We start from the raw sequence: 25,105 nt of genomic DNA, 5'->3' as shown, positions 1-25,105 counted from the left end.
GGGCACCTCTGCTGTTGGCACCTCCAGCTGGGAGTTCCAGAGGATGGGCTTGACGAGCAAGTTAGCACCCTGGGCAACTGTTGCGGGGGATCTAGAGGCAGAGACCAGCCTCCAGGCCCAGAGGAGGTCCCAGTAGAAATCTGGCAGCCCTCACAGGTCCTGCAGGGAGAAGCCCTGCAGGCTGAGGAGCTGCCAGTTGTATCAGAGCCCCTGGAAGTGGCAGAGGAAAGCGCGCCCCAGGTGGCCCCATTCCCCATGGCTGCCAACACTGTACAGCAGTTGCTGCAGGGCCTGAAGGTGGAATGCCAAGTCCTGGCTGCACAGGCAAACCAGGCCCTGGCCGCCCTCCTGCAAAGGGAGGCTTAGGACCTCTGAGGTGACCCAGTGCTGTCCCAGCCAGAAAAACTCCAGTGCCCATCTCTGGAGTTCCGCTAGGACCTCAGGGGGCACAGGCAGGGTGTGTAAGCAGTACCAGAGCATGGACAAGATCAGCTGGTTCAGCACCGGCACTCTCCCACGCAGGGAGAGATGTCGCAGGAGCCCTGCCCATGCCTGGAACTGCTCCACCACCCTTGCCTCCAGCTGGTGCCAATTCTCTGGTGGAGGGGTCTGTGGGGGATAGGTAGACCCCCAAGTAAAGCAGTGAGCCCACGCCCCAGCAGATCCCACAGATCGCGGGTAGAAGCGAGACCACCTGCCACCCACCACCAAGCCAAAGCTCTTGACCCAGTTGACCCAGGCAGAGGAGGCCACTGAGTACAATGCCTGGCAGGCCTCCACCTGCGCCAGGTCACCTGAGTCCTGGAACATGAGGAGTATGTCGCCGGCATATGCCGACAGGACCAGCTGCACCACCAGCTCCTGGAGCATCAACCCTGCCACCTGCTTCCGCAGGAGAATGAGGAAGGGCTCCAAGGCCAAGGTGTACAGCTGGCCTGACAGCGGACAGCTTTGACGCTCCCCTCTCCTGAATGGGCTCTGTCAGTGTCCAGCTGAGCTTGACCAAACATTCTGCAGAGGTGTACAGCACCTGGACAGCCTGCACAAAGCAGGGCCCAAAGCCAAAGGCCCACAGCATGCCTGTGAGGTACCTATGATCCACTCTGTCAAATACCTTCTCCTGGTCCAGGGATAGGATGGTGAAAGACAGGCCGTCCTGGAGCACCAGCTCCAGGAGATCCCGAACCAGGTACACATTGTCGAAGATGGAATGTCCGGGCATTGTGTACATCTGGTTGGTATGGATCATGTCCGTCAGCATGGACCGCAGGCACAGTGAGATGGCCTTCGCTACTACCTTGTAGTCCGTGCAGGGGAGGGACATGGGACACCAATTCCTTAAGTTGCGGGGATCTCCCTTCTTTGGCAGGAAGGTCAGCACTGCTCTCCAGCATGACAGGAGGAGCTCCCCACTTCCCTCAGATTTGGCCCAGACCGCAGCAAGGTCCGGACTGAGGACGTCGCAGAAAGCCTGGTAGAACTCCAAGGTCAGCCGGTCAATGCCCGGAGCCTTGTTCCCAGGCATCAAGTGGAGGGCAGCCAAAAACTCAGCCAGAGTGAGAGGAGCTTCCAGCTGGTCCTGGTCACCCATGCTGATCTGCGGGAGTCCCTCCCACAGGGTCTGACAGGCCTCGGCATTGGCTGGATTCAAGGAGGAGAACTCTTCATAGAAGGCCCACGTGCACTGGCGCATCTTGCCTGGATCCATGAGGGGGGTGCCGTCACCCACCAGAAGGCAGGTGATGTACTTCTTGGCCCCCCGTTTCCTCTCCAGGGCATAGAGGGAGCAGGAGCTGCAGTCCATCTCCCAAAGGAGCTTGATGCACGAGTGGACAAATGCACCATGGGCATGGTGGTTGTCCAGAGCACAAAGCTCTTCCCACCTCTCCCGACACTCCGCAGAAGAATGGGTTGGTTGGGTCGGTGGCCAGGTGCCTCTCCAGCTCTAGCACTTCCTAATTGAGCTGTTCCCGGACCACCTCCCTCTGCTGGGTGTGCCCGAGTGTAGCCGCAGCAAAAAAGCTGAATACGCGCCTTCCCCACATCCCACCATCTCCAAGCCGAGGGGAAAGCTGCCCGTTGCTCCCACTAGGCCAGCCAGAAGTCCCGGAAAGACTCCTTGAAACCCACATCTCCAGCAGGCTGGCATTGAAATGCCAGTAGGTTGACTCTGGATGCCTAGGCCCCAGCGTGGCCTGGGCCCAGACAAGATGGTGATCGCTGAAAGGGGTCAGCCGGATGCCAGAGGGGTGGGCCTGGGGAAAGTGCAGCAGAGATATAAACTCGGTCTAACTGGGAGTGCCATGCCTGCTCCTCCCCCACCCTCACATAAGTGAAGGCAGGGGTTTCAGTGGGGTGACAGGCATGCTAGACATCCACCAGGATCTCCCCGAGGATGCCCATGGCAGCCTGGTTCCACTCCTTGCTTGACCGGTCTCGCACATCTAGGGTGACGTTAAAGTCCCCGCCAAGGACCAGGCACTCGTGAGGGTTAAGGGTGCCGATGTATGTGGCTGCTTGGTGGAAGAAATACGCCAACTCCGGGTCCTTCGCAGGGGCATACTTGTTCAGAAGGTTCAGGACCAGTCCCCGCACCTGGACCCAGAGGTGCAGCAGACGACCCGGCACCACCTCAATGTCCTGGAGAACCTCCAGCTGCAGGCCCGGGGAGAACAGGGTGGCCACCCCAGATGAGGTGGCTGAGTGGTGACTAAAAAAGACCCTGCCTCCCCCCTCCAGCTGCCAATCTGGTTAATCGGCTGGAGTTGCCAGGGTCTCCTGCAAGAATACCATGGGGTACCCCCCCCGCCTGAAGGAACGAGAGCACCCGGCACCTCCAGAGACCCTTCCTGTACCGTGGACATTGAGGATTGCAAGCTTAAATGACCTCATGGCTGAGGGGGCGGGGGGAGCGGGCATAGATGGTTCAGCAGGGGCCTCACACATCTCAATGCTCGGTGTGGGGACTGCCGGTTCGCGTAGCACCCTCCCATATGCATAGAGGGCATCTACGAAATGGCGGGCCCACCTATTGATCCAGGCATTGCAACTTTTGTGCCCCTTGCCTTCCCCTGCCAGCCCCCTCGCAATGGCAAGGATGCTGTCAAAATCTCCCCAGCGGGCCAAAACTAGCTGTACCGTGATGGTGGACTGACAGGTGTAGTCATGGTCAAGAAATGCAAGTAGCTCACCCCTGGGGACTGCTGGGACCGAGAGGTCTGCAGGTTCCATGGAGCCTGCTGGTTCTTGGGTGCCCTCCTCCTGGTCCTGGAGCTCAGAGGGCTCTTCTGGCACCACCTGAACCACCCAGTCTGCTAAAACCCCGGACTCTGGTTGGGGTTGGGAGAGCTCTGCCGACCCCTGGGACAGTGGTGGGGGTAAGGGTGGAGGTGGGGATCCTTCACAAAATGGTAGGGTAGAGCTGGAGCCCTGGGAGGTCTGTGCAGGGTCCCTGATGAGATCAGCCTGTTGATTAGGGGGCCCTACCACGACCCCCTCTGGTGTGGGACTATAGGGAAGGCTGCAGGTGAGGTTTTCTTGGGAGGGGGAGGGAAGAGACCCACCAGGCACTGGCGCAGCTCTGGCATCTGCCTCGGGGTCCTGGGAAAGGGGATTTCCTCCCTCAGAACTCACCAGAGTGAGCCCCAGGGCCTCTGTATCCTCTAGATCAGAGGGAGGAGGCTCTGCCGCCAGGCTGTCCTTTGGGCAGGCCTCAGCCTTGGTGCCCCTGGTTTCAGGGGGTAGGCCTTGGTCAGCAGAATGAAGGGCTTTCCCCATGGGCTCCTGCTCCTCCTCTTATCTAGCAGCCCCGAAACCTCCTCCATGGGGATCACCCGTTTGATCTTTCCCGGGGCGGGGTGTCAGGCACAGCTGGGGAGGCACCTGGAGGCTCGGCTACTCCTCCCCGCCCCCCTCGTGTGGTGGTCTTGGGAGGGGGAGAGGAGTCCTCCACATCAGAGGGTTCCAGCTGTGCCCGGGCCTTCCTCTTGCCTTTATGCCTGGAGGGGACCTGCACTCACTCAGCCATGGGGTGGTCTTCAGGTGGACAGGTTCCAGCAAGAGAAGGTGAGGGTTGTGGGGTGAGGCAGCCACAGTGTGGGTAGGACTGGAGGCAGGGGGGCCCTGCTCCCTCTCTCCCCCCAGTTGCTGGTGCCCTCCTTGGGACTCCACTAGACTTGGTTGAGGGGTGGGGTCCCTTGAGCTCCCAGGTGGGCTTGTAGTTGTGGCTGGGGTGCCAGGGGGGCCTGTGGGGGGTGGGGCACTGGTGGTAGGGGCACCTCTTTTTCCAGTGGGACCCACAGATGCCCTCCCAGCCTGGCTCATGGGGCACTCATGATGCAAGTGCCCTGGGGCGCAGTACGTGAAACACTGCAGGTCCCCCAGTGTATAGAAAATCACCAGGGCACCCTGATAAGGAATTACCAGGCACCCACCCCTCAGCCTCCAGCCTTGCTGCATCAAGGACACACTGCAGAGTAGGAGTTTTGAAGTGATGGGAGCCCAAGAAGGGTGGCTGTGCCTTAAGGAAACGATCCTTCGGGCACAAAGCAAGACGATCCCCGAGCGAGGCAAAAGACGGGAAGGGGCCAGGAGGCTTCCCTGGCTGACCACAGAAATCCAGGGCAGCCTAAGGGCCAAAAGGGGAGCACATAAAAAGTGGAAACAGGGAGAGATCACCAAAGACGAATATACCTCCTCTGCTCGTGCTTGTAGGGAGGCAGTTAGACGGGCCAAAGCTACCATGGAGCTGGGGATGGCAACCCAAGTAAAAGACAACAAGAAATTGTTTTTTAGATATGTAGGGAGTAAAAGGAAGACCCAGGGAGGAATAGGACCCCTGCTAAATGGGCAGAAACAATTGGTGACAGACAGGGGGGACAAGGCTGAACTCCTCAACGAGTTCTTTGCCTCAGTGTTCCTAAGCGAGGGGCACGACAAGTCTCTCACTAGGATTGTAGAGAGGCAGCAGCAAGGCGCCAGACTTCCATGCGTAGACCCGGAGATGGTGCAGAGTCACTTGGAAGAACTGGATGCCTTTAAGTCGGCAGGCCCGGATGAGCTCCATCCGAGGGTGCTGAAGGCACTGGCCGACGTCATTGCAGAGCCACTGGCGGGAATATTTGAAAGCTCGTGGCGCACGGGCCAAGTCCCGGAGGACTGGAAAAGGGCCATCGTGGTCCCCATTTTCAAAAAGGGGAGGAAGGAGGACCCGGGCAACTATAGGCCAGTCAGTCTCACCTCCATCCTTGGCAAAGTCTTTGAAAAAATTATCAAGGCTCACATTTGTGAGAGCCTGGCAGGACAAATTATGCTGAGGGGAAACCAGCATGGGTTCGTGGCAGGCAGATTGTGCCTGACCAATCTAGTCTCTTTTTATGACCAGGTTACGAAATGCCTGGACACAGGAGGAGGGGTGGATGTCGTATACTTAGACTTCAGGAAGGCCTTCGATACGGTATCCCACCCCATACTGGTGAACAAGTTAAGAGGCTGTGACTTGGATGACTACACAGTCCAGTGGGTGGCGAATTGGCTGGAGGGTCGCACCCAGAGAATTGTGGTAGATGGGTCGGTTTCGACCTGGAAGGGTGTGGGCAGTGGGGTCCCGCAGGGCTCGGTCCTTGGACCGATACTCTTTAATGTCTTCATCAGTGACTTGGACGAGGGAGTGAAATGTACTCTGTCCAAGTTTGCAGATGACACAAAGCTATGGGGAGAAGTGGACACGCCGGAGGGCAGGGAACAGCTGCAAGCAGACCTGGACAGGTTGGACAAGTGGGCAGAAAACAACAGAATGCAGTTCAACAAGGAGAAATGCAAAGTGCTGCACCTAGGGAGGAAAAATGTCCAGCACACCTACAGCCTAGGAAATGACCTGCTGGGTGGCACGGAAGTGGAAAGGGATCTTGGAGTCCTAGTGGACTCCAAGATGAACATGAGTCGGCAGTGTGACGAAGCCATCAAAAAAGCCGATGGCACTTTATCATGCATCAGCAGATGCATGACGAATAGGTCCAAGGAGGTGACACTTCCCCTCTATAGGGCGCTGGTCAGACCGCAGTTGGAGTACTGCGTGCAATTCTGGGCGCCACACTTCAAGAAGGATGCGGATAACCTGGAGAGGGTCCAGAGAAGGGCCACTCATATGGTTAAGGGCCTACAGACCAAGCCCTACGAGAAGAGACTAGAGAAACTGGACCTTTTCAGCCTCCGCAAGAGAAGGTTGAGAGGCGGCCTTGTGGCTGCCTTTAAGTTCATCACAGGGGCACAGAAGGGAATTGGTGAGGATTTATTCACCAAGGCGCCCCCGGGGTTTACAAGAAATAATGGCCACAAGCTAGCAGAGAGCAGATTTAGATTGGACATTAGGAAGAATTTCTTCACAGTTCGAGTGGCCAAGGTCTGGAACGGGCTCCCAAGGGAGGTGGTGCTCTCCCCTACCCTGGGGGTCTTCAAGAGGAGGTTAGATGAGTATCTAGCTGGGGTCATCTAGACCCAGCACTCTTTCCTGCTTATGCAGGGGGTCGGACTCGATGATCTATTGAGGTCCCTTCCGACCCTAACATCTATGAAACTATGAAACATCAGCTGGATCATGACCTGGCAACAGAAAGAGCACACGTGGCGGAGGCCAGGGTCTTGGCACCCCAGTGAAAGGGCCACCACCGGAGAGATAACTACCCAGGGTTTGGAGCTGGGGGAGCAGTGTCCAACTGGGGATATAGGGAAGGATGGACCACCTTGGTCCCCAGCTCTTCTAGAGGCTCGAGGGGGACGTACTCACCCTCCACCATAAACCCCCTCTTCACTGCCTTTTGTGCAGTGGCCTCTGAGGCAAGGAAAAAGACCCCCTTGCCATGAAAGCAGGAGGCCACCACGATCTTGGGGGCCCCCACTACCCGAGTTAGGCCCTGTACCCAGGTCTCAAAGTGCTGGTTCTCCCACTTGGGCAGTTGTCACTTCACTCCATGCCTGCAGGTGAGTGCTGGAAGGGGGGCCCCGCTGCCTGAGCTGGAAGGGCTGGCAGTGGAGGGTCCAGGCCCCCCCGGCTTCAGGTCTCCCCGCAACTGCCTGTGCATAGCTGCGGCTCCTCCCCTGGGGGGCCATGTTGGTAAGGCCTGAGCTAGGGCCAGGGACAGGCTGAGCGGGTGTGCTGGTTAGTATATAGATTCATAGATGTTAGGGTCGGAAGGGACCTCAATAGATCATCGAGTCCGACCCCCTGCATAAGCAGGAAAGAGTGCTGGGTCTAGATGACCCCAGCTAGATGCTCATCTAACCTCCTCTTGAAGACCCCCAGGGTAGGGGAGAGCACCACCTCCCTTGGGACCCCGTTCCAGACCTTGGCCACTCGAACTGTGAAGAAGTTCTTCCTAATGTCCAATCTAAATCTGCTCTCTGCTAGCTTGTGGCCATTATTTCTTGTAACCCCCGGGGGCGCCTTGGTGAATAAATCCTCACCAATTCCCTTCTGTGCCCCCGTGATGAACTTAAAGGCAGCCACAAGGTCGCCTCTCAACCTTCTCTTGCGGAGGCTGAAAAGGTCCAGGTTCTCTAGTCTCTCCTCGTAGGGCTTGGTCTGCAGGCCCTTGACCATACGACACCATAGTGTAGTGCACCTGGTTCCCTCAGGCACTGGTGGTCTAGGCTTTGTGGCAGGACTCTTGCTCTTCCCACCCCCAGCTGTGGAGGCTGAAGAGGAGCCCTTCCCACTGCCCTTGCCCTTGGTCCTTGATGATGGGAGAGGGGGCTTGGGAACCTGTCCGGGGGTGGGGTGGCGGCACCTGGCCAGGGGTAACCCCCTGGCCCTGTTGGCTCCTTACCAGAGTCCCACCTGCCCCTGCAGCAGAGGTTGCAGGCTTCTCCACCCCTGGAGGAGGGTGGTTGGACTCTCCCTCCAGGGTGGAGGCTGCAGGGGCATGCATCCTCTTGGGGGCTTGGCTGGGATCCACCCCCATAGTGGGGGCTGGAGGAAGCTCTGCAGGGGCATCTGTCCCCCCCAGAAGATTCCTGCCCTGCCACTGTTTCACATAAGGGCAGGGAAGACAATAATGAAAAACAAAATATCCCATGGGGCTGGTGAATCTAATAGGGGCAGACTGGGGTTGTGGGGCAGAAGGGGGATAGGGAGGAAGGGAGGAAGGGGGTTGAAGCTCACTGAGCCACAGTCCTACAGGATAAAAACCGGGAGGCCTATGCTTTTGAGAATTTGGGGGGAAGGGAAAAAAAAAACCCAACACACACACACAAAGGCTGGGGGAACTTGATCTGGCTTACTCAGCCATGCAACAAACACCAGGTCAGGGGGAGTGGACCACAGAACTTACCACACAAGGGCAAAAAACACACAGAGAAGGTTGCTGAGGCAGGTGTAAAAGATGGCTGGAGCAGTGGAGGGGCTTTGATTGTGGAAGATCTGTCCAGAAGCCCCTCAGGCCTCCAGCTGGTCACTCAGCAGCAGAGCAGTCAGCAGGAAGACAAATCAGGATCAGATGCAGTGAGGTAGCTGTGGGGGAGGGTAGGAGCAGTCAGTCAATTAGGAAGTGATCCAGTGCAAGTGTGGTGTCAGGTGGTGCAGCAGGGAATCTCCCTCTCTCCTGAAAGGGGGCAGCAGCAGCAACAGCAGTGATGGTAGGAGCCATCCAGTTCAGCCACTCAGGGTGTGCTTCTGGTGAAAGTGGAGGTGAAGGTGAGGGTGGCCTGCCAAGGCAGCTGGGGCAAGCAAGGTTCCTTTAGGCTTTGGCAGTGATGGTGGGGGAGAGGCCCACAGGCAGCGCAGGCTCCCTCCCCAGACTGTTCCCTGACTGTGGCTTGGTGGCAGGCTAGGCAGCAGACAGGAACAGGGGTGCAAAAACTGGGATGCAGTGCAGTGCAGTGGGCCCCTCCCTGAGGGGTATAGCAGCATGCAGCAGAGGACCCCCCTTGGGGGGGCAACAACAGCAGCAGCAGCCGTCACCCAAGGCAGGAAGGGGTGTGGTCAGCTTACAAAAGCTCTGAGACCAAGCCAGCAGCTAATAGTAGCCAGAGGCAGGAAGGAGCCTAGCCATTTTCTCCTCAGAAGCTCCTGAGACCAAGCTTGCAGCAGCCTGGGACAGGAAAGGGCCTGGCCAGCTTCCTCCCAGAGGCTCCTCTCCCAGAGCCTCCTGAGAGTGAGTAGCCCTGAGCTGCTTGCTAGGGTGGGTTTTTATAGTTTCATAATTTCATAGTTTGTAGGGTCAGAAGGGACCTTGACAGATCATCAAATCTGATCCTCTGCTGTGGCAGGAAAGAGCACCAGGGTCAAACGACCCCAGCAAGGTGTTCATCTAGCCTCCTCTTAAAGACCCCCAGGGTAGGAGCCAGCACCACTTCTCTTGGAAGTTGGTTCCAGATCCTAGCCACCCTGACAGTGAAGTAGTGCCTCCTGATGTCTAGTCTAAATCTACCCTCTGCCAGCTTCTGACTATTTCTGGTCACACCTGGTAGTGCTCGGGGGGAACAGGGACTCCCCCAATACCTGCTGGTCCTCTCTGATGAGTTTGTAACAGGCCACTAGATCCCCCCTCAGCCTTCTCTTGTGAAGGCTGAACAGGTTCAGGTCCCGTAGCCTCTCCTCGCAGGGCCTGCCCTGCTGCCCCCTGATCATGTGGGTGGCCCTCCTCTGAACCCTCTCAATGCTGTCCACATCCCTCCTGAGGTGCGGTGCCCAGAACTGGATGCAGTACTTATATTGTTGGGGCCAACACAAGGCAACTTTTTATACAGTTGGGGCCAGCGAAGGGCAGCTTTTTATACTTCTGGGGCCAGGACAAGTGCTAGCCCCAGGCTCTAGATCCTTCTGGCTGCAGATCTGGGAGGAGCCTGGAAGGGTTATTTTGCCTGAAGTGGCACAATTTGTCCCATACCGAAGTGCATGTCCGGGAACATGTGCTGAGGCAAAAAGCCCCAGCTCAAATTTTCCGCTGCTTCTATCTGAGCTGCTGCAAGCAGACATGCCTGCATGTGTGGATGCACCCTATGTTTTTTAGTTCAAAAGCACACCGCCGCCATTTTCTCAGCGCTGATGCACTTTTATTAGCACCCAATGCTGTGGTGCTTACATGTGTAAAAATGCCCACAGGAATTTGATTTAATGTGCATTAGCACATGTGTAGATGCTGACCAGGAGCAAATTTGCAACTCCTCTGCAGTCCCTACCTGGTCGTTTGCCCCCTGGCCTGCCCTCTGGTCCCTGGGGCCAGGTGGTGCCTGCTTCTAGCCACTGGGGTTTTCTTTCTTGGGCCTGTCTGGGCATCAGAAGTGCTACACAGCTGTAGCCAGAGCTAGAAGACTCTGCTGCCTGATTCCTGGCCCCTGGGCCTTGTGTCCCTGCGGCATGGGCATGTACCAGCTCTGGCACTTGAGCAAGCCCCTGGCCTTGCTCTTGGGACCTCCTGGTGTACCTGCCTCCAGTCCTTGGCAGAGGAAGCCTATGGACATGGTAGCCTCCCTGGCTCTAGGGCGCTCAGCCTAGGGTCCCAACTGGGCAGCAGGAGAGACTACAGACTTCATGGTGATATGGGGTGATTCTGAGGTGCAGCGGCAGTTCAGCCAGGGCACACAAGCCAATGCTCACATCTATGAGGAGATGGCAGCCTGTGTGAAAGAACATGGGCACAACTGCTCCGGGAGTCTGTGCTGGGTCAAAGTGAAGACCCTGTGGGCACAGTGAGTGTGGCTCATGGCCCATAACAGGCAGTCCAGGGGAGTCTGCAGGACCATGCCCTGCATGTGGGAGCTGGACAAGATCCTTGTTCCCAGAGACCCAGGCCATGGGCAGCATATTTACTCAAGCATCAGCAACATACTGGAGCTCCAACCCCAAAGAGGAATCCCTGGAGGAGGGCCCCTTGGGCTGGCAGCACGTGTGCTCCCTGCCCATGGCCTCCTCATCCAGAGTGGGCAGCCCAGGCAGGAACCTGCCCCAGCAACTGTGGACATGCAGAATGGGGAGAACAGGCCAGGGAGGGCCCCAGATCCCATCCATGGCTAGCTCCAGCTCTTCCCCAGAGGGGGCAACTGGCATGTAGCCAGGTACTGGGCCTCCATCCCCTGGCACCCCGTAAGGAGCCAAACCACCTCCCTGCCATCAAGCTCCAATACCAAATGCCGGGACGGCATGCCATGCTCAGCCTGTAAGCCCCACACAGGGAGGGCTCTTGGAGGGGCTGCAGGCACCAAAGCCACCCATGCCCATGTCACCCCACCCACCCAGCCGCCCTTGGCCTGCACATGTGGTGCCAGGGGCCCTACGGAGGTGTGGGCCTCCCCTCCCACCCAGCCAAGCTCCCCACTGCTCTTTGGAGTTTTCCCCCTGCAGCAAGCAGGGAGGCAGGAGGCAATACAGAACTTTATTCAACAGGCAGTGCCCTTCCAGCTAGGCAGCTAGGGGCCTGTTGCATGCAGAGAAACCATCTGGAGTGCATGTAGTGTTGGGGGAGCGCTGTGGGCTTGGAGTCTATAGGCAGCAGCCCAAGGGCCCTACTACAGGGGGTGGCGGAGGAGGTGGTCCAGATACCTCGCCGATATGGTGCCCTGTCCACCACTGCTGGGGGGAGAGGGAGCATCCATGGCACATTTGCCACAGGCTCCTGGAACAGCATTCCCTGCCAAGCTGTGCCTGCCTAGCCCCCCTGGAGGTCCCTCCCAGGCTGTGCCCATCCCCCCTTGGAGACCCCTGGCATCCAGGCAGCTGCAGGAGGTCAGAGCAGGGCAGGAGCAGCCCTGGATCTACTTAATTCTATAAACATTAAAGTTGCTCCCAACAGGGTGCACGTGTAGATGCATTCACTGGGCTGATTTACTATGCAGTAACTTAAGTCTAAGTAGCATTACTTGCATGTGTAGATGTGTCCTAAGTGCAGGCACATCTACATGTGCATTAATGCACTTTAATTAATGCACATTAAATCTAGTACCTCCATTGTGAGGTACTAGGGAAAATGCTCATTAGTCTGTCTCAATGCACGTTAACTAAAGAGCACGGTTTTTAAGTGATAATGCACATTACCCTACATGATTTAATGTGCTTTAAAATAGGCTAATGTGCATTAAAGCATACCTGTAGATGCACCCAGATTGTACCTCTGTGATATTGCTGATGTACTATGATATGTGTAGATACCAGAAAAAGATAAGGTTTCAACAAGAAATATGGGCTTTAAATGGAAACAAAGCTATAGAACTCAGTTTAAATCAACTTGCAGCAGTTATCTACTGCCATGTATAATAATGATGCTTAGTTTATAATTTGCTTACATTACCAATTATACAAACAAATATGTAGGCTACAAAAAGGCTTGCTTAGAAAATGCTATAAAACAAAATGTAATGATAATAGAGAAATTATTATATTATTCTTCCATATATACAAATGCAAATATAAGGTGCATCTATACATCACCCTATGTCACTGTAGTGGACCAACAGTTTCTTTGCCATAGCAGTGTGCTTCCCCATTTTAGCGTGCCACTATGATGAAGTAGTGGCTAAAAATAATCATGCACCACGCGTATGGTACAGCATGGTGCAGTAACAACATTACTATAAGGCAACATGTAGACACTTCTGTAATATACATAATATCTATAGTATATTCATATGTTAAAATACAGCAGAAAACTTGGAAGTTTTCTACTCCCCTTCAAGTAGAATTAATTTACAGTCTTGGGACTGAACATTCTTCAGCCTCAAATACATCTGACTGATAAAATTGGACAAAGAAATCTAGAAGGTGGTTGAGGGAAAGAGCAGTCCAAAACAGATTAACAGGTCAGAGGAATGTTAATAGGTAATCACTAAACAGCATCTAGCCTACTGTGTCCCTTGGGCTCTGTGCCTTATGCTTTTCCAGGATGATACGTAAAGCATTCTCCTCTTAAAAAGTAAAAAAGTTAGGGGGATGTAGGAGTTCCAGTTATGCTACGCCATGGTTATGCTAAGCTATAGTTAAGCTAAGGCAGCAAAAAGAGGCTTGAGGAAATCGAGCTTCACTGACTGCTGATTGACCTGATAAGGCAGGGAATAAATAAAAAAAATGCAAATGAGCAAAAATCCTATTTTAAAGAAGGAAATAACAATAAGCAGTGGCTGAACAGCTCGAAGTAGAAAGTAAGAAGGTTCTAGTGAACCGAACAACTTGAGAAATAAAAAAGAAAAACTCACGAATAAAGTGAACAGAGGCAAGCTGCAGGTGTGCAAACTTGGCATAGAGCAAGTAAAAGACAGAAAACTGATGTAAGAACTATTACAAGATGAGGGCATCTCAGACAAATAAAGGGGCTGCAAAATCTGTTTGTAGTGACCTTATAGAGCATGACTACACATCAAGATTTGGTACAGCAAAAGCTCTGTTATCTGGCACCCATGGGGAATGCGGGGTGCTGAATAACCAAATACAGGTCAGTCACATCATACGTGCATTTAACTTGTGCAAATTCAACTATACGCGGGGTGGGAGGGGGGGCAGGGCTGGAGTCTGCACGTGGCGGTGCCGCTTACCTGGAGGCCTGGCCACCACCACGCTGCCAGCGGTGACTGCCTCTGCCTCCAAAACCTCCCACCGCTGCCATGGAGCTGTGCTTGGAGCTGTGTGGCCAGCTGCTGGGCAGCAGCGGCAGCATGGTGGTGGCTGGGCAGCACGCAGCCATCCCCACCACCATCCCGCGCTGCGCCGCTGCCGCCGACCGCACAGCTCTAAGCACAGCTCTGCAGTGGTGGCGGGAGGTTTTGGAGGCAGAGGCAGTCACCGCTAGTCAAATCACTGGCACGGTAATACATGATTTGAGGTATTTACTGAGTGCTGCCAGGAGCTGGCAAAGGAAAAAAAATGCTTCCCAGGAGCCACAGTTCCAGAGCAGCTGCTCCGTAAAGCTCCAGAGCAGCTGCTCCGTAAAGCTAGAGCATCCCTGGAATGAAAAAAGGGAGAAGAGAGACCCGGATAAGGGGGAAGAGAGAAGTCCTGGAATCCCAGAGAACGGATGGGATGGCCACAGCAGCAATGAGCCAGCAGCCAGCTGGCTAAGAAGCTGTGAGGAGCTACAATAAGCTGGGAGAAACTGGCTGGCTAAAGCACTGCCAGGAGCGCAGTGGGGACAACGGAGCTCCACACCAGAGAAGAAGGCGGCTGAGCTTCTACTGAAGCAACTAAAACCTTTCCTTTTCCTTTCACTCGTTTGGGGGAATACGCCAAGCCAGTGTCCATGAATGTCTGCAGACTCATGAATCAAGATACCTGACGCAGTTTGCCAGGTTAAAGGGGCAGGACACTATTGGACTTATATATATCCAGAGGAAAGTGAGCAGTATAGAGATTCCAGCATGTCAGGGCTTTGTTCCATTTAGTTTGGATTGAGTTCCTTTATTTTTTTTTCCAAGAAAGAACGGGTTTATCCCTAAAGAGACTGTACGATAGACTTACCTGAATCAGACAAAGCAGTATGGCAGCTCATGGGTAGTGGAGCCTGTCGCTCCTTAGGCAAGGCCTGAGTGAACCTAAAACACAAAGAAAAGAAACGTAATAAATAAAAGAGAATTTCTGAAAAGAAAGGTCACTGTGAGTTTTAGTTTAATGAAAGTTGGCTGAATTTCTGAGAGGTACTAAAAGCTGGGTTAGATGGGAGGTTGGAGGTCCTGGAGAAACCAGTCCTAGATCTCGGGGTCAAGTGGTGTTTAAACTTAACTCCTCCCAATAGAAAACTTCTTCCAACATCAAGATGTGGCAGGCGAAAGTTGGACTCCTCACTTAAGACATCCCCATAATGATTGTAATACATATGCTCTGGGTGGGGAAGTCTCCCATTAGCTCCATACTCTATTAAATTAACCAACTCCATGTTGCAGAGCACTAAGGTGTCTGTTCCTAGAAGAGCAGAAACTGCCTGGGGAAAGACCAAAGAGACAGGCAGAAGCCCAGGTGCAGGTTACCAGGGCAACAGGTTAGTGAGCAAATTAGCCTGCACCTGCACCTGGTCACCTGACCAGAAGGGGGCAGGGCTCTGGGCCCATATAAACTCCAGGCTGGAACTAGGGAAGGCAGTTCTCTGCCAGCGGCCAAGGTGGAAGGAGCCCTCTTAGAGGAAGTGAAGGGAAGAGGCCTAAGTTCTGCTCCTGGTAATGTTAAGGGGCAGAGTGCACCTTGTGCAGTTGAGTTATGGTATAGACTAGGGGCTTGCATTTTTTACTTTTGTTTATAACACTGGTGGTTTGGGTGAGGCTATTGGGGAAGGAGGAGGCCTCATTTGGGCCCACTACAGTGTAGGGACCCTAGTGCCAGAGAGGGCACGGTATTTGGGGTGCACAAGCCCCAGTGCCAGAGAGGGCGCGGTATTCAGGATGCACAGGCCCCAGCACCACAGAGGGCGCAGTATTTGGGATGCATAGGCCCTGGTGCCAGAGGGCGCAGTGTTTGGGGGGGAACAGACCCCAGCACCAGAGTGGGCACAGAGACTGAGACAGGGCCACGGAGAGCCCTGTAATGACCTGAAGGCCGAGTGAAACCAAGGCCTCGGAGGGACGTTGTGTCAATACCATCTGTAAGGCTTGGGGTGTGGTAAAGGGGCGGTTTGGAGCCATGCATATAGCCCATAAGGCTGGGGTGTCCCAAGACATCCATTGTGAAACGGGACCCACAAGGGGTCCAGGAACCCACGGGGTTCAGAGGGTCTATCAGAACCGTGTCAAAGGGGACTTGAAGGCAGCCTCCCTTTCTTTATAATTACATCAAGACATGGCGGGCGAGAATATAGGGTGCCCATTCGGTCGAACTGGCATGGTCGAGGGGCCTTAGGGGTAACACGGCTATCCTTAGGGACCCCATCCTGTGACACCCCACACCAACACAAATTCAAGTAATTCTTCCTGCATTGCTTCTGGAATCAGGAAGACTGCTTGCTAGTGTCAGTCTTCCAGAACACACAGACCCCAGCAGCCTACACATTGAGAGCAACAGCAAGCCAGATGCTGGCTGAGAACATTCCCCCATGCCTCAGAACAACATTCACAATTCCAGATTTTCACATTTTAGTTTTCTTTTTGAAAGATTTAACTCATCAGCAACTCTACAAAGTTGGGGAATCATATGCTGCACAAACAATACTTAGACTATCATAGCAGGTGGTGTACACAAAGGATCACAAATAATTTTGTATTTAGTAAAATAAAAAGAGGATTTTATTCTTAAAGTAATAAAATTGCATATTTTTACAGATACCAATAATTGTGCATTCCAAAAAATAAGAAATGTCCTATGTTAAATGCATTCACACAAAAAATGTCAAACACAAATTTAAAAAACAAACAATTTCAGCTTTACTGGCTACCGCTTAATTAATTCATTTTATTTTGAATGATCTTCTGCTGATTCTCAAGACACTCCTTCAGTTTGTCTTCTGTTAGCGTCAGTCTCTGTTCTAGAATGGAAACAGTCTGCAAATGAAAGAAATAAAAAGTGCTCATAAGAAAACTGTATGAAGATAAGTGTAAACTAATTGACTCACTCTTTATTTCAGCTGCTAAATATGTTTTTATCTCAAGCCATTCCAGGTCCACATTCCCAAGTCAGACTTCTCAGAAGGGTTCAACACTTAGGAACCTCTACTGCAGGTAAGGAGAGCTGTTGAGTTCTGAGCTCTATGGAAAATATGTCCTCAATGAAAGTATGCCACAGCCATAGCAGTGTGTCCACATATTTTCTTTTCACTATGCCTGTCCCCTTCCTTTCATGGGGTGCTATCCCTCTTTATATATAACCCCTTCCTCCTTTCTAAAATGTCAATTACTTGAGAACCTATGAAGAAGGCTATTACCTAACGCATACAGAAGTTCGGAGTAACTATTCCCTTTTTTCAGCCTGTTATCTTGGATTTCACATCCTATTTCCCAAATCATTTCTTGTTTTCCGGATTTTTGGGAAGTTAGTTGAAAAATGAGTTACTGAATTATGAAATAAACATACAAAACTTTTAATGACAGTAGGCAAAGAAAACCAATTAGTCAAAAACAGATACAACTCCAAAAACAATGAAAAATTGATTTACTTGGTAATTCTTACCTTGTATGTATGCCTACTATTTGAGTAATACCTTATAAATGAAAGCTATATCTTTGTCATAAAGAACTTTGTCATTTGAACACTTAAGACAGATACGGTGTACACAGAAATCACAATTCACCACCCAGAAATACAACTCTGCTGAAAAACTATACTGAACATTTTTGAAGTAATCAAAAGTAGTCAGCAGGGTAAAATGATATTTCAAGGACTCCAGAACAGTCTGGTTCATTATACTTGATAATTTCAATATCAATACATTTAGGCTAAGTACAGACAGTCAAAAAGCCTGAGGCTGAATTGATACACTACTCACAGACTGGTCTATGCTATGTAGATTGAACTAATAAGCAAGTGAACAGATATTCATTCCAGAAATGCAACCACATGCCTGCAGTGGTTCAGGCCAGAAGCCAGGGAACACTAGAGCATGCCTCCCTATTCACTTGGAGCAGACAGCTTGAGCCAAGGCTAGTGCACCCATTCTGCAAGGGGGGATTTGTGGGGGAGGTGCAAATCATCCTGGAACACTGGGGTACTGAGAGTTAACTTTGAATCTGGAAAGGATCTGGGACAGAAGTTTAATGACCTGATTTAACTTAAACCAGTTAAGCCTGATACTATATCCATCTGGGTACATCTTAAACCAGTTTTGGCTATTTTGAAAAAGGTTTATGTGCACTGAACTTCTGTTGTATTATGGATTTGAACTGGTTTCTGATCACTGGTGTGTGTTTATGTGTAATTTCTGTACCTAGCCTTGGGGTTAAATCCTATTTTATTTCACATGCCTAAACAAACCATACACTACCACATAATTGCAGTGCTTGGCACTAAAGCTGCAGTGCTTGGCACTAAAGGTGCAGGCCGACTGAGCACGCTCAGAAGGGTGTTGCTCAGGCTGGGCTACTGCCCTGTAAAAGAGAATCTCTGAAGTATGCATGTAAAGCCAGGAAGGTCCTGACATTTTAGTTACAGCACTCCCACTTTCTAGCCCAATAGTCCAGTGGCTAAGGAACAATTTTCAGGACCCAGGATCTAAACCCACCATAACGCAGAAGGGCTTTGAATCCACATCTCCTGCTGCTGCTTTGGAACCGAGCTAGCTGGCAGGCATTGCCCAGAGCTCTCCCCAGCCCATCCATCCCATTGAAGCAGAAACCAAAAACTTGTGTTGCAAGTTTGATTTAAAGTAGCATTAAAAAAGAGGAACTAGGATAAATCACTACTTATCACTCTATTTTGTAAATCAGCAAAGAGTTTACTGCTAGGTCTTAAATAACTTTACAAATGGAGATCAGTATCCTTATTCTCAATTTACAGATGGTGAAACTGACATACAGAGAGGCTGGATGTAGACATGCAGGCAAGTGTAATTTGTGGTTCTGCAAACCTCTTTTCAGTGCCACAAACGGCATGAGCTGCACATTCATCAGTGTGCAGAACTTCTGATTTGCAGTGTCAGGGCAAAATTCACTACCAGGATTTCTCGGTAGCAAAAAACCTGGGAAAAAAGGGGCACAAACCACACCAAAGTGGTGAACACCAGGACAAATACAGGGACAGGGAAGCAGGCAGCTCCCCCATCTCCATGCACTGTGGAGCCCCCGTGCGGAGTCATCCTGTGCCCCAGCCAGCTGATCCTTGCCTGGCTGAGGAACAGTGTGTTTCAAGACAGGGGAGTAAGCAGCCTTGGGCTGACTGCTCCCCTGTCTTCGTGTGCCTCAGCATGGGAGATCCACTGCGTAGCCCCCATGCTGAGGCATGTGAAGCACCTGTGCTGAGGCACAGTGTGCCTTCAGACAGGGGAGTAGGCTGCCTGCTCCCCCATCTCTATATGCTGTTCTCCAGCTGGCCAGCGCACAGGGTAGAAGATGGCTAGCCCTACAGAGGCACCCTGTACCCCAGAGCCAGCTTCCCCTGCAGCACACGCAACAGTGGGACAATGTCTCCCACTGCAAAGCACAAGGGTGGGGATGCACTGTGGCACAAAGTAGCGACACAAATTTGTGCTGCTGCAAGGGCATTTCCTTGTTGATGTGGACCTGGCCAGAGGAACTGATGAGCCTCAGGTCACCAAGGAGGCCATAAATGTCTCATGAAAAATTAACTTGAAGAATTGCTAGTTTTAACTTATTCATTGATTAAAGTGAAGATATTATAACATTCCACCAGCATGTTCCCATAACACTAACACCAGAAATATGGTGTTATACCCTGGGGGTCTTTAAGAGGAGGTTAGATGAACACCTCGCTGGGGTTGTTTGACCCCAGTACTTTTTCCTGCCATGGCAAGGGGGTCGGACTTGATGATCTGCTCAGGTCCCTTCCAACCCTACCAACTATGAAACTATGGTGCAAAAGGTAAGACGCTATACTGGAATTGTTCTATTATCTTCCTCAAGCTATTGGTACAAGAGCACACTTCTCTAACAGTGTCAGAAACTGAACTCATGTGGACAGTCACAAGACTTAACCAGCAGAAAAGAAATCTCCCATTCACAAATGTAGACCAGCGTTTACCTCTGTTACACAAGTTCTTTCTTAATATAAATGAATTTGCAATAATAAACTGACATATAATAAAGGAAAACATTCACTAAAACCATTAGTCATGCATTATTTTAAGCTTCCTTTCCTCATTTTTCTAGTATCTCTTTTTGATTCATTTTCCTAAATTGTTTTTGTCATTTGGGCCAAGGAAGCTGAAAGGTTTCATAGACTGTTAGGGGCTGGAAGGGACCTTGTAGATCATTGGGTCCAGTCCCCCTGCACTAGGCAGGAAAAGACAACTGGGGTTAAGTGACCCAGTGAGGTGACTGTCCAGGCTCCTTTTGAAGATTTCCAGAGTAGGTGACTGCACCACCACTGGAGGGAGTTTATTTCACAGTCTGGACACCCTGAATGTGAAGGAGTTTTTCCTGGACTTGAGCCAGAAGCAGCCTTTCAGGAGTTTGTATCCATTGCTTCTCGTATTCCCCAAGGGTGCCCTGGTGAACAGATCTGCACCAAATTCTTGATGTACTCCCCTGATGTAGTGGTAAGCTGCTACCAAGTCCCCTCGCAACCTTCTCTTCTGTAGGCTGAAGAGGTCCAAGTTCCTCAGCCTCTCCTCATATGGCTTGTCTTGCAAGTCCCTGATCATACAGGTGGCTCTTCTCTGAGCCTGCTCAAGTCTTCCATGTCCTTGTTAAAGTGCAGTGCCCAGAACTGGACGCAGTACTCCAGCTGTGGTCTCACCATTTTGGAGTACAGTGGGAGTATCACTTCCTTAGTTTTGCATGAGATGCCATGGTTAATGCATGCCAGCATGTTGCTTGCCCTGCTAGCCACAAAATCGCGCTGCCGGCTAATATTCATGTGATGATTGATCACTACCCCTAGCTACCTTTTGGCCGTGGTGCAAGAAAAATTGTCGCCACTGAACCTGTAGGTATGTTGGGGATTGTTTGCCCACAGATGGAGCACCTTACACTTCTGAGTGTTGAACTTCATCTGGTTCCGGTCTGCCTAACTCTCCAGCCTGTCCAGGTCCGCCTGTATCTGCAACCTATCTTCTGGCATGACCACACTCCCCCATAACTTGATGTCATCTGCAAACTTGGCCAGTGAGCTTTTCATCCCCACATCCAAATCATTGATAAAGAAGTTGAAAAGCACTGGTCCAAATACGGAACCCTGAGGGACACCACTTCTCCTAAATGGATCTGTGTCATCCTGGTGAGAACTCTCTGGGTCCTACCATGCAGCCAGTTTCCCACCCACTGAACTGTTGAGCAGTTAAGCCCACAATCTTCCAATTTTTCCACAAGGATATCATGGGATACTAGATCAAAAGCCTTTTGGAAGTCTAGGTATATAACATCAACCCTCACCCCCATATGCAGGTGGCAAGAGACCTGTTTGTAGAAGGAGATGATGAAGCCATGCTGGCTGTCATTCAAAATCTTACACTCATTGACGGTATTGCACATAGATTCTTTAATGAGCTTTTCCAGGATTTTCCCTGGGATGGAGGTTAGGCTGATTGGCCTATAGTTGCCTGAGTCCTCTCTCTTCCCCTTGTAACAGGATGAAAGAGATCTGTGAATCCAACAAGTGAAATTCTGGCTCAACTGGATTCAGCGGAAGTTTTGTACCCACATTACATCTAACCAGGTTAGAAGCAGAAACTTTCAATGGTGAGAGGATATGTTCTGGGTTTATAAAACACAGATCCTAGACTGGGACTTGGTCAGTATATAATGTATATACACCAGTATATACTTGGTGTATATAATGAATAGAGGTAGAAATTCTGGTATTCCATTTAAAACCCAAACTGATAAAATATTGCAATAATGTTTTTTTCCAGAATCTGATTGAAAGAACAATAGGAAGTGTCAAGTTTCTTTTAAAAAAGAATTAGATATACATACTCTACAGGGTGTAGAGTATTACAAAAGAAAACCAGGTATCCAAACCACAAATTTGATTGTTAGAAAGTTTGTGCTTGACTTACTTCATTGCTAATGAAACAATGATCTCTGCTCAAACTTCTACAGTCTTAACTGCAATAAACCTAATAAAAGTATTAAGTTACTAAGTGAAACATAAGCATTTCTATAATTTTTGCTTAAAACTTGGGATCTGTAAAAAATTGAAATCTCCACAGTACAAATGTACAAGATCTTGGCCCAAAACCTAATAGTCCCAGGAAGTAAGGAAAAGATTAGAACTATCCAAAAGCAAGTACTTTAAAAAGTTATACCCCAGAGGCTGCTTTGGTTTAATTAATAGTTTGTACAGTTTTATAGGATTTTTTTTTTCTTTTTTTGTTTTCTTTTACTTTTAAATAGAGCCCTTTATGGTAGGTGAAAGGAACTTCACCCCCACTAAGCTGAGATGGGTTATTACTGTTTCTTTTAGAATGTAATACCTATCATAATTAAATCTAAATGAGAAAAAATATCTCCAGCCATAATAAATTAGATTTCACTTTACACAAGGTTGCACTCAAGACTTAAAGTTCTGTAGAATGATGTCAGTGGATCTAGGAGGGCAGAGCAAGAGGGTGCAGACACTCCCCACTGACTGCAGTGCATCCTCATGAGATCTCCAAGCTCACCAGCTTGTCAGCACAGCTTCTGACGGAACCCAATTTTAAGGGGAAGATTAAGCTACTCCGCAAAAATAGTTGCTTTAACTATTTTTCAGGGACCTGAACAGGAAAGTTGCAGTTAGGCACATATGCCCACTTAAATGCTGAACAGGTTGGATAGGATCTGACCCTGAATGTTATGCAGAAAAAGTTTAATAAACTGGGGTTAGGAATTTAAGGCATACTTCACATATAGGCAGAAAGATAATGTAACTAAAGACAAAGATAGGGAAGAAATTGCACCCTGTGTAAAAATTGTTTTAGGAAGCACTTTGGAAGCTGCCAAGAAATATCTTTACAATCTGTTCAATAAATATTTATTTAAAAAAATTAGCAGAATTTAAGACTTTCCATGGAAAAAAAGAAAAGACAAAGAGATTTAATACCATTCCTTTCAAGTTTTTTTCACAATTATCCACATTCTTGCACACACAAGTTTTTAATTATCTAAGATTTTTTGTTTTACGAAATCAATATTTATTAAAGTACAAGACACTTGGAGGCAGAATATCCTATGCCAAAGAAAGTGACACATTTTCTTTTCTATTCTTTCTAATAATTTTTAAACTCATTCATAGTCACAAATGTTCATTAAGAATTTGTTTTTCATGGTGGGCTAAGGCAGAATGGTCAACCAACACTAACCTAGATTTTTTTCAGTTTCCTGTTCTTGTTCAACTAGGTCAGAGTTCAAAGACAAGCATCCCACATCCACAGGTATCTGATATAACCATATGTTATACACTTCTAAATATCTATAGACAATCCTGTTCTTGTAGTTACAAGTAAACTAAGTAACATTTTTTGTCCTTGATGGTTCATTGCAGATAAACCTGTGTAAGAATAGTTATAATAAGAAAAGAAACTAACAAGAAATGGACTGTTTTAAAAAGAACTAACACAAGTCTGACTGCAACAGAACTTCTGACCCTGATTTTAAGGTATCTAAGACCCACACATACAAATATAGACTATCAGGAAAAGAATGATATATACTTCTGTTTTAGTAGGTTTCGTGTACGTTGTAGCCATGATAGCCCAAAAAATGTATGAAAAGTAAAGGGTTTTTGTGATGTCTGTTATTAAACCAACTGCAAAATTGGGGGAATTCCTGGACACAAGTGCAGGCATAAAGTGGTTTTTATCAGATCTGAGAAAAAAGCAGACACACGCCAAGTTAAATAACAGAAAGGAAAAAAAAAGTCTGTGTTTAACTTTATATAAATCTGCTTTAGGGAACGGAGGAAGCATTTGAAATAGGAACAATAGACATGAAGTTGTACAGACAATCTAGATAGTGGAAGACCAAGACCATGGAAGAAGGAAGAGGGTCATTATTACCTGTAGAATGCAGGGAGATCAGTAGAAGTGATTGGTAAATTGTAATGAGCCATAAAGCCACTGCTTTTGTTAAGTCAAGATTTTCAAGTGTTCAGTCAAGCTATGAATTTCTGTTCCCAGCCCTGCCTTAAGGTATAGATTCCTTTTCAGCATGAGGATTGTGAAGTTAGAAAGGGAGCGATTACTCAGTGCATTTTGATCAACAGTAAGTTTACTTCTGATGATGAGTCTGACAATGTTTGGGGGGTGTTTAAAGACCAAGAGCAGAGAGTGGGGGGGAAGGGCCAGGAATATTTTGCTCAAGGCCTGATTTCTTTTCAAATCTATGCTTTGGTTGTTTGAGCCTTCTTATAGGTTCAAATGTGGGGTGGTAGGTGACAACCAAGGATGTGTGGTCAGCAAAGGGTTTTTTTTTTCTTCTAGGGTAGTTTGTTGTTGTGGAATATCTGGGTGGCACTTTCAAAGATATGGTCTATTTCTCTGCAGGATTGTCTTTGCTGGTTTGGAAGTAACCAGTCCCAGCCACTCTTTAGTTAAGCTATTTAGTAATAAACAAAGCCAGAAGAAAATACCATGGATCCTGGCTCTCCACACACAGCAACACACAGCTCCATGTGGCCTCTCTGCCTCCAGTCTTCTCAGTACTACCTAGCTGCTCTGGGTTTATCTCTATGTGCACCTCTTACTAGTCCAGTCTGTCCCAGGGACACCGGGGTTAGAAGGGTACCCCGGGGCCGAACCAGGGGGGAAGTAACCATTTACTTACCCCACGCAGAGGCCGGGACAGGCAGGGACACACGCGTGACGTGACCGCCAGTGCGGTTTGTAAGCCGCGCTTATATACAGCTGGGGCTGGGCGACGCCGCCCGGCAGAGATAAAAGGCGGCCCCGGAAGGGAAGTGGGGAAAGCCCGCAGGGAACCCCGAGAGCGGGACCCGTGCCCGCGGGGCCCGTGTACCCAGTCCGACGGGGGAAGTCGGGGCAACGGCAGCGACGTCGGCAACGGCAGCTGCAGCAGCGAGAGCTGCGCCGTTAAAGGGGCCGGTGAAGAAAGCTGCAGCTACAGCAGCGAGAGCTGCGTTCTTAAAGGAGCCAACGGAGAAGGTGGAGACGACGTTGGCAGCGAGACTAGAGAAGGAACCAGCTACAGATCCGGTAAAGGAGCGGGCAGCGTAGCCGGTGAGGAAACCGGCAGCGGACTCGGCGAGAGAGCTGACAGACGGGCCGGCGGAGGAACCAGCAGTGGGACCGGCGAGGGAGTGAATGCCGGATACGAGGCTTCCAGAGAGCTGGAGCCACGGTCCTGGAGAGTAGACTCCCGGGAGAGTTGGTGGCCTTAAGCCACCCAACGGACTCTGAGCCAGGGCAGCCCGTCGATCGGGGCTTAGGCACCCAGGTCAGATTCCGGGCTAGGCGTGATAGAAGGGCTCGACTTTCTGTTTTTTTGTTCGCTTTCCTTTAGGCTCTCTCATTTTGTGTTGCGGTGGCCTCGGGTCAGTATAGGCTAGGGGCAGCAGGGAATCAGGGGGTGTGAAACCCTCAAGGCGGATTCCAGC

At 50.3% G+C, this 25,105-nt stretch overlaps 1 protein-coding gene across 5 annotated transcripts in view; it reads right to left on the bottom strand.

Annotated features, from left to right (window-relative positions):
* Window positions 1-8,247: 8,247 nt before the first annotated feature.
* Window positions 8,248-25,105, bottom strand: part of POC1A (POC1 centriolar protein A) — a 146,283-nt gene continuing 129,425 nt past the window's right edge. For 4 of the 5 annotated variants that reach the window (XM_006278011.4, XM_019490017.2, XM_019490014.2 and 1 more), the window contains exon 11: window positions 16,159-16,443. In XM_006278011.4, the coding sequence (XP_006278073.3) occupies window positions 16,345-16,443 (99 nt within the window). In that variant the 3' untranslated portion in view covers window positions 16,159-16,344. Of the gene's footprint in view, window positions 8,507-14,437; window positions 14,512-16,158; window positions 16,444-25,105 lie in introns of those variants that run through there. The other variant, XR_009456123.1, reaches the window with a different exon arrangement.

The sequence above is a fragment of the Alligator mississippiensis genome, chromosome 12 (assembly GCF_030867095.1).
Source record: "Alligator mississippiensis isolate rAllMis1 chromosome 12, rAllMis1, whole genome shotgun sequence".
In the NCBI taxonomy this organism is placed as follows: Eukaryota; Metazoa; Chordata; order Crocodylia; family Alligatoridae; genus Alligator; species Alligator mississippiensis.
Note: the sequence above shows the minus strand (reverse complement) of the source record. Positions and strands in the feature narration are given on the sequence as shown.